The 19,437-nt window shown below is 46.1% G+C and overlaps 1 protein-coding gene across 1 annotated transcript in view; it reads right to left on the reverse strand.

Annotated features, from left to right (window-relative positions):
* CSMD1 (CUB and Sushi multiple domains 1) overlaps positions 1-19,437 on the reverse strand; it is a 2,626,220-nt gene that overhangs the window by 502,714 nt on the left and 2,104,069 nt on the right. Inside the window, exon 45 of the mRNA XM_085610820.1 lies at positions 12,995-13,189. Within this exon, the coding sequence (XP_085466946.1) occupies positions 12,995-13,189 (195 nt within the window). The remainder of the gene's footprint in view (positions 1-12,994; positions 13,190-19,437) is intronic.

Below are 19,437 nucleotides of genomic sequence, written 5' to 3' on the forward strand. Positions count from 1 at the left end.
ACTTAAAGTTGCTGATTGCGAACAAGGAAAAAGTCTCGCCGAGATGGTATTTTGCTTGCTCGCGGTCGCCAACTTGAAGTTGAGGACCGCGAGCAAGCAAAAAATGACCGCTACGCTACGCTACACGTGTTTGCACTGTGCTACGTGCAATTCACGTAGTGCGAAGTAGCGCAAACTACGCAAGCGTAGCGTAGTGCTTTGCCCAGGGTTAGTTTACAGAGTGCATATCTTTATATCAATGGCCATGCAGAAAACCTATTTGAAACCCACTAAATTTACAGGTTCCTGCCAATGAGCCCTTCTGCCCAAGGTGTGGGCAAAGTAACGTCTCTAGCATTACGGATCCCACTGTCTTACTATCCAAGCGATAAGGGGGGGGATGCACTCCCAGTATTCTGCTTCATTTCATGTCCCTATTGCATGCTGGCCCCTCACCATCTGACTGCAATTTTTTGTTACTGTGTGCACATGCCAGTGTCCCCCCTTTTAGCGTAAGTCATCCAATTCCAAACTTCAACTGCTGCATATCAGGATGCAGACAAGTGTGGGGAACCGAGGAGAACAACACATACAAATACTTGCCCTGTCCTGAATGATGAGAATGCCAGTTGTTGCTTGCGTCACTCTGCAAGGTTATAGTATTATGCTGAATTTTAGCCCACTTCACTGCTGAGTGAGGCCCTTAAATTCACAGATATTTCTTTATATTTTTTGTTTCTGTCTGCAAAATTTGAATGAGATTGTAAGCATCAATCCCAGGCGAATAAAATTTGGCATATTTTGTCAGGGGACATGGCCTCTTCTTCACCGTCTTTGGTGTGCTCTGGACTGCTATGACAAGCGTCAATGAGGCCTCAGCAATCATGTGTTACTGTTCCTGTGATACACATCCACTGGGTAGCTAATATGCTTCCTATTCATGGTACATTGTAGCAATTCAATGATGACCAGCGAGGTCTTTGCTGGGCTGTACACATGGATACTTAAAACAGGACTTGGACCCAGTTCAAAGGTTTGTCCCCGGAATTAATTTCCCTCCACCAGGAACAAAGGCCTTCCTGTATACCGGTTTGCCTCCTGATACCCTTCTGATTGGTGATACGAAACATTCTACTCAGCAAACTGACAGTCTAGAGTTGCCATTGCAATCACACCAACCTATAACATTTGTAATCACCCTCCATCCTCCTGTGCATTGATGATTTGGCTAAGCCATGGGGACCCTGGAATGCTCTTTAATCCTCCTGTCCTCTGCACTCATGGCAAGCACCACACACTGTTTCCCACATAGGGGCTCCCGTTAGTAGAAGAGTGTGAAAATGTCTTGCTAGCTTGGCCACAATAGACGTTTGTAACCATCCTTGCCAAGCTATGTGTCTGTTCACCTTCTGGTGCCTCTAAACGAGAGGCCTTGGGGAATGCATGTCACTGTTAACAATATGAGGGGTACGAAGACATTGCATTGGAATCTAGCATGTGCGATTTCATGTTCTGGTGCAGTCCCCATTTATGTGTATCCACTGGAACACCTCTGTCTAATGTGTGTGAGCTAGGTACATAGTCCAGCTCGCTTGGTGCACCTGCCTGTAACTCAATACACCAGCCCCAGCTGGACGTACTGCAGCTGGCCAAGTCTTGCCGCTAAAAGTGGACGAAGCATGTCTCTACCATTGTTGCTTCTATTGAAATAAGGTGGGCGTACCTGCCCTGCCGAAATGACCCCCCAAGACCATTATTTGTTGCTGCCTGTCCCAGCTATTTACATGACGGCACAACTTTTGATGGGATGGACTTACGTAATCGATACCCTTAAGCCCTGATTGACAAAATTGTGTGGTCCTAGGCAATTGTCTGAATTTATTACTTGTACCTTCATTTGACATAAGGGCGCCTTGGCATAGGGGTGGTCATGATATCCACTGTATAAAACATTCTCCTGTGTTTGAATGTTGAGCTAATATGTTGTTCAACTTAGTAATACAATGGGGTACATTTAATACTACTGCTAGGGGCGAACTGGTGGAGTGAGGTGGACCTACTGCCAACATCTCCCACCCATGCTCCGTCAGGGATCCCTAAGCCCCAGTTCCATACCCTCGTAGTACCCCCTAGGATTTAACAGAATTGACACCCTAACCGGGGGTGCGATGTTCCCCTAGCCACTGGACCCATATCTGAGTACTATCAGTAACCTAATGCTTTCATCTTTCTCAAACAAGGAATGGCCACACCTGCAGCACTCATTCGCTCCCGAATAATAATTATTTGCACTGGCAAGTTAGCATAGCTAAATTATTCCTTCATGTCCTGTATGGGTCCTACTTAACACTAAAGGACATGCCTGCTTACTTGATGTAGGTGATGCTCGTATCAGCTGGCGGCTAATGGTACTTAAGCCTTCATATACTACACTCAGAAAAGTGTGCACTTGCTCTGTAATCCTCTGGATTCTTTTCTGGCATTCCTTATGCCCAGATATACCTAAGGACATGCTTCAATTCTGAAATGATGGGACTGTGCAACAGCTGTAATGAGTCTTTGCCTACACAAGTCACCCAACGGGCATGTTGGCCCTGACGAACCTTGTCTCCAGGTGCCAGATTTGGAAAGAGCCTTGCCTTCGCTTGCTACCCCCTGGGTCAAACCCAATGCCCATGCACTGGCCGCAATGCCCTCGTGTAGCATTGAGCGCTTGGTCAAATTCACTTGCCAACTCCAACTACTTAAACCTACACCTTGGCAATAGTGCATCCACCAACCATGCACCTGAGAACCCAACTGCTCACTTTTCTACCTAGAATGCCTCCACACTGGCTGCACGCAGGAGGTCTGATTCCGTGTGGCACCATGGGGTGAATATTTACGCATAAGTCCTTAGATAAATGAGAATGCCTCAAAAGGTTGGCTTCCTATATTACATAGAATATTTTGTAGTATCATCAGTGCTGTAAAGTGAACCGCTCACGCCTACCAAAGCTAACAACTGCACTCACTGAAACAAACTGCTCCAAGCGCATAGCACCAACAGCGCAACCCGTGCTTTTTCGTGTTCAAGGATCTCTGTATGTCATAATTAAAAGAGACTGACTACAAACTTTACGCTATTTAACCAAAACTTTTAGCATTTAGAGAAACAAAGCAATGCTGCTTGAAAGTATTGCTGTGTTATTCAACAAAAGAAAGCAAGAACCATCTATGTTCTACTTCACGATTGGATTGCAACTCCCTTACGAGGAAAGAGAGGGGTGGGGCGGATAAAACACAAGACATCACATTGTTAGATGGCATAATTAGCAAGCACCTATTCAAATGTGTCACCTGCCGGTTTTAAAATATTTTGTCGTGCCACCCTGTGGCCTAATTATTCTGACCAGAACACTTGCTTTGTCTTTGTCATTGAATTCAAACATTTAAGCTGAAATGTATGCTTAGCATAGCGCGATGCATAGTTCAGCCTCTTCTGTCATTGCATCCATATATATAATTAACCCTTAACCTTACATCTACCGCAAGTGGTCCTTGACCTTGTCAATGGTAGCAAGTCGCTTAAAGTAAATACGTATCCCATTACCCCACTAAGGGCAACCCCTTTATCTAAACCCCACACAAATGAGTTCATATGCGTGCCCACCGGGAGTGAATACTTTACCCGTGGTGTGTCTGCTGAGAATGGGTGCATAAATTTCCTAAGAGCTTACCAACCTTACACGGCAAAACATTACCATTGCACCGATTTGCAGTGTCTTCACTGAGACTAAACTATGCCAGCGTGGTGTGTAAAGAAGTAGATATCCTGGTATTCGTGAGCATTACAAGTAAACTGAAATGTTATGAACAGTAAGACGAATAGCAAAGTGCTGCAATCCGCCCAAATGAGTTTTTAAAGGTATCATAATTAGAACCCAATGGCAGCACGAAGGTTGATGCTTTGGAAAATTCTGTGGCTTTGCCTCTGGGTCATTAGTTGTTAGGGACGCTGGATATATTCTAGCACAGAAGGGGAAGATGAGATATTAAATAAGTAGTTGATTTAAACATACTCTACTAGCTAAACTTAGTAATGTTTTACACTCACCTAGATGCCCTTTCAGAGTGAATACATACCATGTTACTATATTTTCCTTGAGTTAATTTGCAACTTGTATGTATGTAACTCTAAACACTAGTATCTGTATTCAACGTTTTGTGCTTCTACCATTCTTATGTGAATTTGGAGCTCTCCTGCCTGTACCTTAGATGTAACTCATGTACTCTGAAGTCTCTATGTAATGTAACTGGTCCTTTTGAAGAGCGCTCTGACACTTTCAGGTAAAGTTTGCGCTATATAAAATCGCATTATTTAAATCAATGACTAAATAAACCAAATTGGTTGCTTTTTGTCCCCTCCGCCCCCGGACAAACTGTGCATTATGTGCTGGCCATAGCCAGAGTTGCACCAAGCTCAGCCAGGAAAAAGAGCCAGCCGGCCCGACAGGAGGCCACCCAGGGTGCAAGAGCCATGGCCACTAAAGGGCCAGCCCTCATCGCTAACTCTGTAACCGACACGATGCAACATACCACTTTGAAGGCAGCATCTTCGTCTCTACATGCTGCCCTCTTCAGTTCATGCTACTTTGCGCCCAGCAAGGGCAACCTGCACCGTGAGGCCGACTCCCCCAGAGAGACAAGGCAGCAGGCGAGCAAATAAAGCACCCCCGTCTAGGCACACCGGCAGGCTCACCAAGCAAGTGCACCGCCCACAACGCCGGGGGCACACGGCCCCCCAGACAAGCACACACATCGTATCCAGTATGGGCTCCTCAGCTGCTTCATGGTGGGGCCAAACAGCACACATTGAGACCAAGGCCGGTTAGCGCAGAACTTGAGATCAACACCCTATCACTTGGCAACTAAGCCTGTCCACTGTGCAGGTCACCAAACGGAGGGCAGTGTAAAAGTAGGAGGAGCAGAGAAGGAGGAACCCTGCCCACAAGAACATGCAATAATGCCTCTTGGAGCAGTTTTCTCCTACCAGACTGCACTGAGATACTTAGCTACATGACATCCATCAAACCCTCCAACTACTTTGGTGATCCTCTACCCGCCAAGCTATATAAAGATTTAATCTCAGCCGTTCTACCTCTCTGGTCCAGGATCATTCATGAATCCCTATTACAGGGAAAGATTCCGACTGCCTAAAGGTTTGGCAAGTTACTCCCATTCCTAAGACGCCCAATGCGGACCTATCAGATCCAAACAACTTCTGACCTATCAGCAGCAGCATGACGCTTGCAAAACTGCTTGAACAATGCGTGCACTCGCTGCTCTGTAAACATATTGAAAAATATCAACTACTGGATCCTCATCAGTCAGGATGCAGAGCAGGGCACAGCACTAAAACGGCACTAACTCACATTGTTGATGACGCAGTGAGAGCCCTTTAACCAAAATGTCCCTTGTCTCCTGATCCTTTTAGACCCGTCCTCAGCCTTCGATACCATCAATCACAAAAACTTGATTGATCTCCCACAACATAGGATGGGATTGTCGGGCCCTATCCTAAATTAGTTTGCCTCCTTCCTTCAGAACCGCACGCAAAGGATCAAAGTTAATCATGCCTTGGCGTCCAGCACCCCTGTCCTGATTGGAGTCCCCAAGGTTCTACGCTCTCGCCCACTCTCTTCAACCTACTTATGGAACCTCTTGCGGTCATTCTGTACAGAGCCAACATCCAATACCACATGTATGTGTATGACACGCAATTGTACCTGAAGATCTCCTCACAAGAGGACATAAAAACCTTAAATGCTGCACTTGCCCAACATCAACAATGGCTAACTCAGAACCATCTCCTACTTAATACTCTCAAAACGGAATTTCTTTTGATCACCCCAACTAATCACCCAGCTCCTACCCTCGACTGGATTAAACACCTAACTGCTCTGAACTGCCCCACTCACGGGGTAGACTTTGTCAAATCTCTAGGTATCATCTTGGATAAACACCTAAACATGCGGGCACACATCAGTGCTACTACTAGGGAAGCCAATTTTCAACTCAACATACTGAAGAAATCAAACCATTCCTCCCCCCAAAGATCTCAGATACTTTGAATGCATCGGCCAGGCTTTTAATGGGTTCTAGGAAATTTGATCACATTTCACCCGACCTTGTGCAGTTAAACTGGTTATCTATTGAAGCTGGAATCCAACTCAAGATTGCTTGTCTAACTCATAAAGCCATACACCACAATACCCCACACTATCTAGCAAATTAACTTGAGCTATCGGGCTCCAGCCGGAAACTCAGAAGTACATCCACTCTTCTCCTGAAACCTCCAAGATTTAAAAAGAAAAGATCAAACAACTGTGCGTTCTCCGGTCCTGCTCCAAGAATCTGGACTCCGTGCCATCTGAGATCAGATCAAATCCTTCCACTACCGCCTTTAAAAAACTGGTCAAAAGACCACTAATGAACAAAAGCTACTGCGCTGATCATGCTTGTGTACTTTTGTTTAGAACGTAAAACTTGAAATATTTTTCTTTTATGTTTTTCCCACAGGTTGCAATGGTACTCACCTTCTGTATGTTCTGTATATTTGCAGATGACAACGCTGTACAACGCTCTGATACTCCTTGGGGTCTTGTTCGCGCTCTATGAAACTTTTCAAATAAATAAATAAATGCACACTTTCAGAATGCACCCTCACGCTAGATTACAGCCTGCAAGCGAGCTGACGGCTGTGAAACCACGCCGGGAACGCCACACACTAACCCTGGGGCCATGCCTGTAATCAGCCCTGAGCGGGCTCACTTCAAGACGGTTTGAGGGCGCAGGCCTGCCTCACCGGCTGCTGATGGTGGGCCTGGCTTAACCTTGCGCCTGTTGGCTAAGTCACCTCTGCCCTTGAACTCCGGCCCAACTCGCTCCCAAATGAATGAATGAATGAATGGAAACTTGTAATCGCGCTACTTAGCCCGAAGGCATCAAGGCGCCTAAACAAAACAGTTCGAAAAAGAGGCAGATCGTATCTAAGCGTAGGCCTTGGCAAAAAGCCAGGTCTTAAGGGCCTTCCTAAAAGCCAGAGCCGATGGAAGAGATCTTATCTCCAAAGGCAGGGAATTCCACTGCCTGGGAGCAAGAGTTGAAAAAGCTCTACCTCCCCACCTAGCCTTACGTATCCTGGGCACTGAAAGCAGAAGTTTATTTGACGACCGGAGAGTTCTGGGGGGAATGTAGGGGACCAGCAAATCCTTCATACCCCCAGACCGATTGGTTGCCAAGGCTCTATAAATCAAAGTCAGGGACTTAAAGGATATCCTGGACTCAATAGGGAGCCAATGCAAGGTCCTTCTTGCCTGATGAGTCTTGGCCCGTTTAGGCAGGTCCAGGACCAGTCTAGCGGCAGCGTTCTGCACCATCTGTAGACGGGTCACCAAGCCCTTATTGATGCCCAAATAAAGAGCATTGCAATAATCAAGTCTGGACCCAATCAATGCCAGGACAATTTGTTTCCTGGCCTGGAAAGACAGATAGTGCCTGATCCTCCGTAAGATGTTTATCAGTCCCCAGCAGGTGGAGATGGTCCTGCTTACCTGTTGATCCATCCTCAAAAGGGGATCGATCAAAACGCCCAGATTTTTGGCCAGGGTCGACGGTGTAGGGCACACCCCCATAGAGGGCGGCCACCAGTCAGCTGACCAGAAATCCTCCTTTCCCCCGAACACCAGAAACTCTGTCTTATCCCCATTGAATTTCAATGAATTACCCACCATCCATTGAGCGACTGCCTTCAAACAGTTTTTAAAATTGGAGGCAGCCTGGATAGTGGGTTGGGTAAAGGACAGCAGAATCTGTGTGTCGTCAGCATAGGAGATAACCTCCATACCAAAAGATCTAATAAGCCTGGCCAGTGGGGTAACATAGATGTTAAAGAGGGTCGGACTTAAAGCCGACCCCTGAGGGACCCCACAAAGCACAGGAAGGGATGGAGACAGAAAATCCCCCAGCTTTACCCTCTGTTCCCTCTGATTAAGAAAGGATGTCAGCAAACTAAGTGCTGTGCCCTTGACCCCGATCTCCCTCAGCCTTGATGTTAATACTGAGGGAGACAGGGTATCAAAAGCAGCCGAGAGATCCAAGAGGATGAGGAGAGTAGTCAGTCCCTTATCAACCCTAGTGCGAATGGTGTCGAGCACGATAGTAAGGGCAGACTCGGTACTGTGTTCTCTCCTGAAGCCGTGCTGCGAGTGGTCCAGCTTATCATGGGCTTCCAGAAAATCAACAAGATGCTTATTTAGATGGATTTCCAGCATCTTGGCAGGAGCTGGAAGCAACGAGATAGGGCGGAAGTTCTTAAGCACACCCGGGTCAAGAGAGGGTTTTTTTAAAAGAGGCTTGACCACCGCTTTCTTCCACTGAAGGGGGAAGGTCCCTTCCTTAATTGCCCCATTCATCACACCCAGTAATGGTGGAAGAAGACAGTCTTTACACTGTTTGAGGAGTTTAAAGGGGCAGGGGTCTAATGGGGAACCCGACCTAACCTTGGTCAAGAGGCCTTCAAGATCCAGTAGGGAGAGAGAGGGAAAACTAGACAAACTTCCAGAGGGCACCTCCTCAGATAAAGATGGCGGAACACAGTCTAAGGGGATAGATAGAGTCACCCTTTGTAGCTCCAGAGCTGAATAAATATCCACAATCTTGGTGTTGAAGAATTGTGCAATATCATTGCACAGCTGTTGTTAGCTCACCACCGGGTCTGGCATCTTATGTGAGGTAAGCGTGTCCACGATTTTAAAAAGATCTTTAGGTGAGGAAAGTGAGGCAGTAAGAGAGGTAAAATATTCTTGTTTGGTTTTTATTACCTCCTTCTTATATAGCCTCAACATAGTTTTATGTCTGTCCCTCTCACACACATACCCACTGGACCGCCAACGACGCTCCTGTCGCCGTAATCCCTGCCTAAGTAATCTGAGTGGTTCCGAGAACCAAGGGGCGGATGGAGTTCTTCTGGCCGAATAGCACAAGATGGCCGGTGCAAGTTCGTCCAGGGCTAAAGTAACCCCATTCTCCAGCCTTTCCACCGCCGATGTTACCTCCTCCCCCGGGGCGATCAAAAGCCCTGCAAGCTTGGGAGCGAGTAGATTATTGGATAACTTTTTTAAGTTACGTCTTCGTTCAAACTTGGAAGGCATATTACCCCTATTACTGGACAGAGAGGTTGTAAGGACCAGAGGAATTGCATAATGGTCTGACCATGAAAGGGGGATAGGCAATTCAGTGACCAACCGCATGTCGTTGGAGAAAACCCCATCCAGCGTATGGCCAGCCAAATGTGTGGGGCCTCTGACTAGCTGTGTCAAACCGCACCCCGAGAAAGTATCCAAAAGAGACTGGGTTTCGGGCAAATCCACCTTCTCTAGATGAAAATTTACATCCCCCAGAACGGTGAGATGGTCACAACCGAAGTGTGGTTCTAGGACCTCCAGCATTTGACTACAGAAGTCTACTTTGCTCCCTGGGGGTCTGTAGATCAGGAGGCCCTTAAACGGCACTCCATAATCCCCATTAATAGAAAATTGGAGAGCCTGAAAGGACTCCTGATGATCATCTAGGGGAATGATGTGACAGGTCAGATGGTCCCTGTACAAGATACCAATCCCTCCCCCCATCCGGCCCGTTCTGTCCATTCTGACTAAAATATAGCCATCGGGAACCGCCTCCACGAGATCAGGACCAGAGGAATCCTTTGCCCAGGTCTCAGTTATGAAAACCCAGTCCGGGACTCTGGACAACACGAAATCCTTGAAAGCTAGATTATTTTTAACCAAGGACCTCGCATTCAAAAGGAAACCCGTGTGAGTCCTAGCCCTAGAGTCGAATTTGGGCCTCTGGGCCTCAGCTAATGGGGATACTCGCAGAACAGGGGGACCAAAACAGGGACAGGTTGGGGATATCAAAAATCCCTCAGGAGCATACCTATGATGGCAAGGGAGTGTGGACGGTTTTAATAATGCAAACTATTCCTCCGCCATCCAGCCCGTCCTCAGCGCGGACGGGCGCAGACGGGCTGGACTCTGGCGTGACTACGGCGGGATTACGGCGAACACGCTGCGCGATCACGCTGCGCGTCAGCATGGCGGGAATATATAGGGCTGTGCTCAGGAACCACCTGCAAACAGGAGCGCTGGGACGCCTAGAAAACTAGCAGCCTTCCCTATCCAAGATGGCGCCTGTTAAAAGAGCACAATTCCAGGCGCCTAACGCGCTGGGGATAACCCGCTAAGCAGCGGTGAGGGAACCAATTTATAGTGCAAGAAAGAGGGTAAATAAAAACAGGGAAAAGCGGCGCAAATTAACTTTAAAGAAAATAGAAAACAGGAAATGTTAAAAATGTAGTCTGACACTACCCTTACACACGAGCAGCCTTAGGATGCAAGACCAACCTAGAGGGCCCTTTATAAAGGCTCCCTATGTAATTGCCTGTGCTCAGGAACCACCTGCAAACAGGAGCGCTGGGACGCCTAGAAAACTAGCAGCCTTCCCTATCCAAGATGGCGCCTGTTAAAAGAGCACAATTCCAGGCGCCTAACGCGCTGGGGATAACCCGCTAAGCAGCGGTGAGGGAACCAATTTATAGTGCAAGAAAGAGGGTAAATAAAAACAGGGAAAAGCGGCGCAAATTAACTTTAAAGAAAATAGAAAACAGGAAATGTTAAAAATGTAGTCTGACACTACCCTTACACACGAGCAGCCTTAGGATGCAAGACCAACCTAGAGGGCCCTTTATAAAGGCTCCCTATGTAATTGCCTGTGCTCAGGAACCACCTGCAAACAGGAGCGCTGGGACGCCTAGAAAACTAGCAGCCTTCCCTATCCAAGATGGCGCCTGTTAAAAGAGCACAATTCCAGGCGCCTAACGCGCTGGGGATAACCCGCTAAGCAGCGGTGAGGGAACCAATTTATAGTGCAAGAAAGAGGGTAAATAAAAACAGGGAAAAGCGGCGCAAATTAACTTTAAAGAAAATAGAAAACAGGAAATGTTAAAAATGTAGTCTGACACTACCCTTACACACGAGCAGCCAAGGACAACCCAGCCCCCCTACCCCCTCGGGCAGCAACTGGGATCGGACTGCACAGTAGGGGTGTAATGCCACCCACAGAGAGACCTGACTGGAATAGCTAAATTGTTCTCCCCGATGGCGCCGAGCCAAGCGTACCCCAAAAAGCCCAGAGGCAGAAGCCGTGAGTCCCAACGGGGGGGGGCGACAGGAGGCTAAAGAAATTGCCCCAATGGGCCCTGGACTCACCTCCTAAAACGCTGATGCTGCCTGCACAACTAGAGTGTGACGCGGTGCCTCGAAGATAACGTGACACAGGCACAGTTCCCAAACAGATGGGCGGGCCCCCACAAAAGATGCAAACCGACAACCAAACCAAGTCCTGACTAGTCCACTTAGTCCACTTATCTCCCAACCCGAAACGTCCTGCCTCTGCTCATCACAGTCTCTCTGAGGCCAGTGACCTGCCGAGGATCAAAGGAGCTGAGCCGAGACTCGAAACCAGTCAAAGCCTTGACAGACCGAGACCACCACAACGAGGACGACGACCCCGGTGCGACTGGACAGCGTGTCCAGCGGGGAACAAAGAGGATGTTCAGTGGGTGGGGGCAGGTATGAGTACCTGTCCCTCAGCCCACTGCACCCCGGAAATGACTCCGCAGAGGCGCCGGACATAAAAGGGACTCCCAGAAGAGGGGAGCCCTGCACCAGGGTGCCAGGAGGGGCCTAATGCGGCACTAAGGGGGCCGCCCTCTTAAGGGGCCCACTGCTTGAACTGCGGGCAGCCGCAGTGCAGGCAAACCTGCATACAATGTATGTTTCCTTGCCCCACTATAAGCACTCTAAAGGTAACTCGCAATGTTAAGAAATCATCACTTGTGGGGCCGGGCACCATGATTGAAGTGGAGCCTCAAAGTGAAGAGAGAACGGGTGCAGCCATTTTGTGAGCACTGACACACCTACTTAAACAATAGCTCTGTGAAGAGGAAGGTGCAAAGAGAGCTCGACAGGTGCTTATCGAGGGATTGCTGGCTTTATTGAATCCCGGATCTCCAATTAATGCGTATTTCATGTCTTACAGGATTTGCAGCATGAGAGAAGGATGGAGTCTCTTAAGGCAGCGGACCTCGGGCGCAGCCATCTTAAGATCGCTGCCATGTCTAAGAAAGAACGGTGATTTCATCATGGATACAGCGGTAAAGATGACACAGCAGGCACTCGTCGGCTGCACCTCGCTTTCATAGTTGCTGTGATGTCAGAGAAACAACCCACAGCATGGATAAGTGGCCACCCGGCTGCGAGGTCACTACCAGCCCCAGAGGAGATACGTAAGGAGCTGTCCTCTTGCTACGGCAACAACCCACACCCCCCAACCTTATCCCTATCCCTTTTTATTATTATTTAATGAAATGCACCTTTTGGGGATTGGAGATATTTTTAATTCACTCACACTCACTTCTGTCTCAATGTAGACAGCAGACCTCTGGGAAAGAGGATGGCTTTTCACTTGGAGAACGGGTCACTCAGGTGAAAGAGACCCTGTGATGATGCTAATCACGACATTACCCCAGCAGAGATAATATACCACCTGGCAGCTACATACGTATATGAGGGTCTTCAATGGAGTCCTACACGATTCTTTTTGAGCACTCATTTATTGTTTATGGTTCACTTCTTTTGATTATTTGCAGTCTCGCGCTTGTCTCATTTACATTTTGGTTATGATTCTTGTCTTTGTGTATACCTCTTCTCCAATTTCATTCAGATGACCGCATAGATACAGTTGTAATGACCTTCAAGTTGGTTATAAAAGCGTTTGCAATATTACAGTAATCAAGATACGTAGGAGTAAATAGCACGAGCATGCATTTCTCACTGTTTGAATAAACCACTTTACTTTCCCAAACGATGAAAACGAATGTTCTATTTTATCGACCCATTCCTAAAAGGCTTACCTTTGCAGCTAGGCATCTCTTCAGCCCCACTCCATGTTCCGTTGGCTCTGCACTCTAGGAGTCTGCGACCCCCTAAGTAATAGCCATGGCTGCAGCTTAGCATGACTTGTGCTCCATACTCGTTCAGTGACCCAGAAACCAGTCTCCAAACAACATGCTCCGAGAGCTGTGCCTCAATGTTAATGCAAGTCATAGCTGTGGAAAAAAGAGATCCAAGTTAATGCTTTACAATCCCTGCAGATTACCTTGCAGATCTCGATCGTGCTGAGAATGACTTTCTCTGAACAGTCATCCGTGGAATTGTGTGCACGTGTTTCTGCAAAGGTCCATCTGAACTGCACATTGCACGTCTGTGCTCAAAACATGGCTTAAAAACGACAATATATAATCACACTGCTGCTTCGCTGCAATTTTATTTTACAAAAGCAGGTTCAAGTTAAGATCATTCCTCATATTCAATGAAAACGTATCTCATGAAATAGAACCACATAAAAAAAGTTCACATGAAAAGCCGGTCTTGTCCTACTGCCAGCAAGTCTGGTCGCTGTACCAAGCTCAGCAGCTTTCACTGGTCAAAGGAGGACTACTTCGCGAGAAGCACTTCCATCAGATTGGAAAACATCAAGCATTCGTGTTGAAAGCTGCCTCACTTTGGGATACCATACATTTCTCAGCAAGGGTCAGCATAACTAACTTCCACAGTCCCATAACCACCTGAAAATATGGTTCTTTCAACAGTGACCTAACAGTTAAAGAGCATATTTCCTATCATAAAGCCTTCTTTATTTTCAAATACTTCAGCAAACTATGGGCAGTCAGGATTGTCAAAAATGCATGTATATTAATGGAGAATTAGTGCCTTAACCCATTCACTTGTAATAATTTAGCTGGAAAGTCTGGATGTGCAATCAGTTCATGTTTAGGCTTTTTAGGATCTCCATAAATAAGTCCAAAGTTAGAAATCTTGACCAGGCAAAGGTGTGAAAAGTATCCGACTGGTGAGAGGACTTCGGCAGGTGAGGAATCTGAATTTTCCCAATCATATCTTCTCTTGCTGACACCTATGGCTTCAGTAGGATGTCCTCCAATACCAAGCCAACTTTAAGAGGAGTTTGCTAGGTACAACCTACAGCCTTGTTGCACTGGAGGAATTTGACTTCCATCTCAGAAACTATGTCAGATGGTAAGGTCTTGGACCGGGATGATCTGTTTGAGATAGCTCACCTGTGCAGTCATTCTGAAATTGTGTCAAAGTCCAGATCAACTGCTAAAAGTGACTTCTGATTGGCACCTTACTTTTTCTTTTTGCATTTTGCTCTAAAACTTTAATGGTTCATATCTTCCGTTCCATATTTTAGATTTTAGTAGTTTGATGTCATCACTTCTCATAAACCTATCCCTATTTGTAAAAACTGATTAAGGGATTTTCTTTTTGTTTTGACTTTGAATCGATTTGGTTCTGCTAAATAATCTGTTCACTTTTCCTTAACTTAAACACTTTTCCTTCACTTAAACCTGTCTGCTCTGTGCCATAGATCCCAGGGGTTGAGACCAGATTTATTTATTAAACTTTTGTGTTGAACCAGACAGGATTTTGGACTTATTTCTTGGGAAAGACTCAGTACCTCCTCATTTTCGTACAGACTCCTAAAAAATGTATTTTTCCTTTTACTTTCATTTATAATACAGTGAGTTGAAAGTCTACTGTAGTTCCCTCATTTTTGCACAACTAAACCACAATGCACTTGAGAGAACTCCCCAGTCTTCAACTTGAAGCCCATTTTAATCTGCGCAAAAAGAACAATTGATGGACAGAATGCAGAACAATGTCATACATTCACGCCAGTACAGATATCTGTGGCTACATTCATTGCTTTTGCTCCCTATGCAATTCTAGTTTGACCCAGCCACATGCAAATCAGTCTTGACCCTGCACCCAATAGGAACAGTTCAGCCTGAACTACCATTCTAGGTCCTCCTGGACTGGAAACAAGCATCCTAGGACCAGTTTCAGTGTTTAACCCCTCATCAGCCAGGATAGCTTGACTTCAGTGGCATGGAAAGCACAGGACCCACTCAGTGAGACAAATGCAAAAAGAACAATTGATGGACAGAATGCAGAACAATGTCATACATTCACCCCAGTACGGAGTTCTGGCCTAAATCCATAGTTTTTTTTCTCCCCATACAATTTCAGTTTGAACCCAGCCATATGCAAATCAGTCTTGACCCTGCGCTCAATGGGAACAGTACAGCCCTTACTGACAGGCCAGGTCCTCCGTGGACTGGAGTTAAACATCCTAGGACTGGTATCAGGATTCCAAACCTCATCTGCCAGGATAGCTGGCTTGGCAGTTTGGGCTGGACTGTTCCCATGAGGCACAGGGTCAAGACTGATTTGCATATGGCTGGGTCTGAACTGGGGTGGCAAGGTGAGCAAAAGAACAACGGATTTAACCCAGATCTCTTGACAGGGGATGAATGTTTGATTTGCTGTGCATTCTGTCCATCATCTGTGTGTCTTTTGCATTTTATATCTGTAGCACCTTCTGTAATACTAAGTGCCACAGGGGCAAATGTCTGGTGTGCCCCAGGGCACTTTATGTAATACGACCCAGATACCCCTAGTGCCTTAGCCCAAGACTGATATATTTTACATCTTCCTGAAACCACACCTGCACACCTGCACATCATGCATTTCATTGCTTTCCAACCAATTAAAAAAAAAATAATACTACCTCAAGTGGCTCAGAACTATGGTTAGCTTTATGTCATACTCTCACACCTGAAAATCACTGTAAGAAATTGGGTTATTGGTTGTGCAATATGTGAGACCTGCACAAATGATAGGTCCACAATTTCACCCTACTCGGTTGTCTCAGGATATTAAAGCAGACCAGTCCAAGCCCCACTCAAGGGAGCTGGTGTGGGATAGTAATCACCACTCTCTCAATAAATGATTGCCCAAGGAAAAGCACATTTGTTACGCACACTCTACTATGCATTAATTTACAGCTATATATATATATATTGGTGTGATGAAATAGAGAGTATTACATGTTGCTTTTGTGTTAACTCATCTTATAATTCACTACCAACCCCTTTAGGACCAGTCAGGTTTCGTTAGTTAAATTTTAGCTTAACCCTGGGCCGCTGTGGCTCTGAGCTGTCAGGCTTGCACAAAGTGAAGTGTAAAGCTTTTAAAAACACCAAAACAATTTAATAAGAAAGAATCCAAACACTCAAGAAATCATATACCAATTTATAAAAATAGAGAATATATTTATGAATGTTTAGATACCAAAATGAACAAGATCCACCTGAGAGTTTTTGGAGATGTGGATTTCACAAGAAACAAAAGTTAAGACTTTTTACATAGTCAAACAAGCATTTGCAACTTAAACGATTTTTAACATCTCAAGAAAATCTTTGCGGAATGCTGTTACTTGGAGATACTGTAGGCAACCAACTCCAGCAGGAAGCCAATCAAGGAGACCATCAAGATCCAACAGAACAGTTACCTCCTTTAGAAAAGCAGTTTTGAGTCCAGTTCCAGCGTCTGTGGTGCCTTGCTTTTGACTTTGATGGAGTGGTCCTGATGCAAGGGATACAGGATGCTGCAGATGCTGTGCAGTCAATGTACACTTCCTGGGCATCTCCTTGGTCCACAGTCCTGGTGAGGTGATTCTGGGCACAGGCGTCGACGTCCCACAATGCCTTCTCTGGGTCGGCAAAGGTCTGTCGCCACTGGTCTATCAATCCCCGGGCATTGTGTTTACAGCGGTTTACTTTTTTTGCCAATGCCCTTCCTAATGGGTGACGAAGCTGCCCTCCAACAACTCTCCCTGGTCTAGCAGACTCGGGTCCAACTTTGGAGTTTTTGGCCCTGGTCTTTTGGGCTTCACAGCGGTGAGAAGTAGTGATTCAGAAATCTGGGCTACTAACTCACCCCAGTAGGCTTCTTCAGCTTTTGTGGCCATTTGCTATGACTAGGAAGTCTGGCAACTGGTTCTTCAAACTGGTCTCGGGGTACAACTTCTCCAAGAGCAGGACACAGCAGGCACACTCCTTTGCATCACTAGCTCAGGAGCAGCAGGTGCAATCCACCTTTGGTGCAGATTCTTCTTCAACGGTTCCAGGTTCTTCAGTCCTTTTCACCCAGTCAAGCAAGATCTGGGTGCCAGTGGTGGCCTTTCCATGTCTAAAAAGTGGCGTCAAGGGAGGTTGCGGTCACTAGTCCATGGCAGTGGTGGCCGGTATATTAATATGCGCAAAACGAACAAAACATTTTTTTAAATGAACTTACTTTCCCACCAGGTCCCGTGCCTCTGTCCCATGCTCCCAAGAATCAGGAAGCACAGCCAGGCCCCATTGACCAATCACAACGCTGCAATGCAGCATTGTGATTGGTAGTCACACAGGTTGCCCTGGCCAATCCCAACACTGCAATGATGCGCTGTGATTGGTTTTGACCATCTTGATTTGATGCTCAACCAGGGAATGGGGGCCTGGGCATGTTCTCTATGCAGGCTATATTGCAGCCTGCAGGGAGAATGTGTAAAGTGTGCATGACTGGTTTGGGCAGCCCCAGAAGGCTGACCAAACAGTCATTGCGCACTTAGGAGTGGGCAAACCACTCCTCCACTGCCCTGCTCCGAGAGCAGAGTAGCCCCACCTACTCCCCCACCAAAGCAGCACAAACACAAAATAATAAACTTATTATCATTTTATGTTTCCACTTCTTGCACTGCTTGAAAGCAGTGGGGCAGCACTCTTCCGCCAAAGCGGAGGAGCCACCACTGGTCAATGGGCTACTAGTTTCCCTCCCATCAAATGACAACTTCCTGTGAAGAGTGGAATCTAGCTATCCCAGAAGGCTTCATTCTACACACTCTCAAGATGGCAGAACTCCTCTCTTGTCCTCAAAAGCTAGGCACCCCAGCCTGGAAGTGTGAATACCTGTGGGCTGCACACCTAGAAGGAAAACTGGCTTGGCTCTGTTCCTTACACCAACCTGTCTACCCAAACAAAAGAGCCACCCCTCTTGTGAGTGGTTACAATGTGCCCATTAAATGAGGTATCTCCTTTGAAGCTCACCTATTGGTCTAACACCCTATGTGGCTTCCTTTCAGGAGAAAGTAACACCACCTCCAATGGCAGGATTCAAATGTTACCTGTCCTGTGAACCATTTACACATCTTCCGAGGTGGGCAGAAGTCTGTCTCATGGAAAACCTCAGTAAATGACCACTGGAAAACTTGGGCATCAAAAAAGCAACTTTCTAAAAGTTGCAAGTAGCAACAAGTTACATTAATTTTGAGGTGGGTATCAGGTCGTGGTTAATGTAACCAGTTGTTTGAAAACCCAAGTGCCAACTTCGGTAATCCAAATTCAGAAGATAGCACAGCTGAGATGTCAGCATGTAACTTAATACTTGCACATGGGGCTACCAATCTTTCTGGCAAGAAAACTGGCCATTTCAAGAAGATGTAAAGCACATGTTCTACCTTTTGAATATGTTGAATACTGCCTTAGGGCTCAATAAACCCATTTTGGGGGTGACTTCTACAGATTAAAAAGTGAGTATGGGCATTGCAATTTCCCAAACAGGCAAAGTCGTCTCAGCAGTTTCAAACTGTCACAGGCAGGCTACATGTGTGCAGCTACTAGGCTGCATGCAACTGTAGCATATCATGTACAGCATGTACCCATGTGAACACGTGTGTGCACATAGTAACGTGTTACGAAGCCTGTGCCCGTTACCCCGTGACTTTTTTTTCCATGAAAGTCCTGCAAGTGAGTCTCAGGAGGTGTGGCTCAACCACAATAAAAGTCCAAATCAGGTGATCAAAGACCAAAACAATTTGGGTATGCTAAATGAGTGCAACTCATTTCCAACAATCACATTCATAATTACTTTCCAATCCATGTCAAAAGATTATTCTTGATCTGCTCTGTTATCCCAAATGTTATCTTCTTTTGTTGGAGGTGGATCTAGCTCATGCCACCAAACATTTTAAAAAACTAACTAATTATAAATATTGTTTATTTTATTTCAGCAAAACAATCAGCATAAAGATAATATAGTACAATAGCATATAATAGCATATAGACCCTCCTGGCTAGCTTTTTCATCCGACTATCTGCATTTAAAGAAGTGCCCTTGGTACTCCTAAAAATGACTAGACCATCCTTGTAGTGTGTTAGTCTAATTAAACGGATCACTGCCTAAAACACACAGAAGTCTATTAAAAATTGAACATGGCCTTCAATTGCATGCATGGCTGTGAATTCCTTTTTCAAAATGATATATCCAATACCTCCCTGGCACAATAAGTAGTTGTGCTATGTTCAGTAAACTACAATATGAAGTGAGACCATGGAAACAAATAGGACAGAGGGAGATTTGGACTGGGAATGGGGTTTGCTGCTCAACAGAGACA

This window comes from Triturus cristatus, chromosome 6 (genome assembly GCF_964204655.1).
Source record: "Triturus cristatus chromosome 6, aTriCri1.1, whole genome shotgun sequence".
NCBI lineage: Eukaryota > Metazoa > Chordata > Amphibia > Caudata > Salamandridae > Triturus > Triturus cristatus.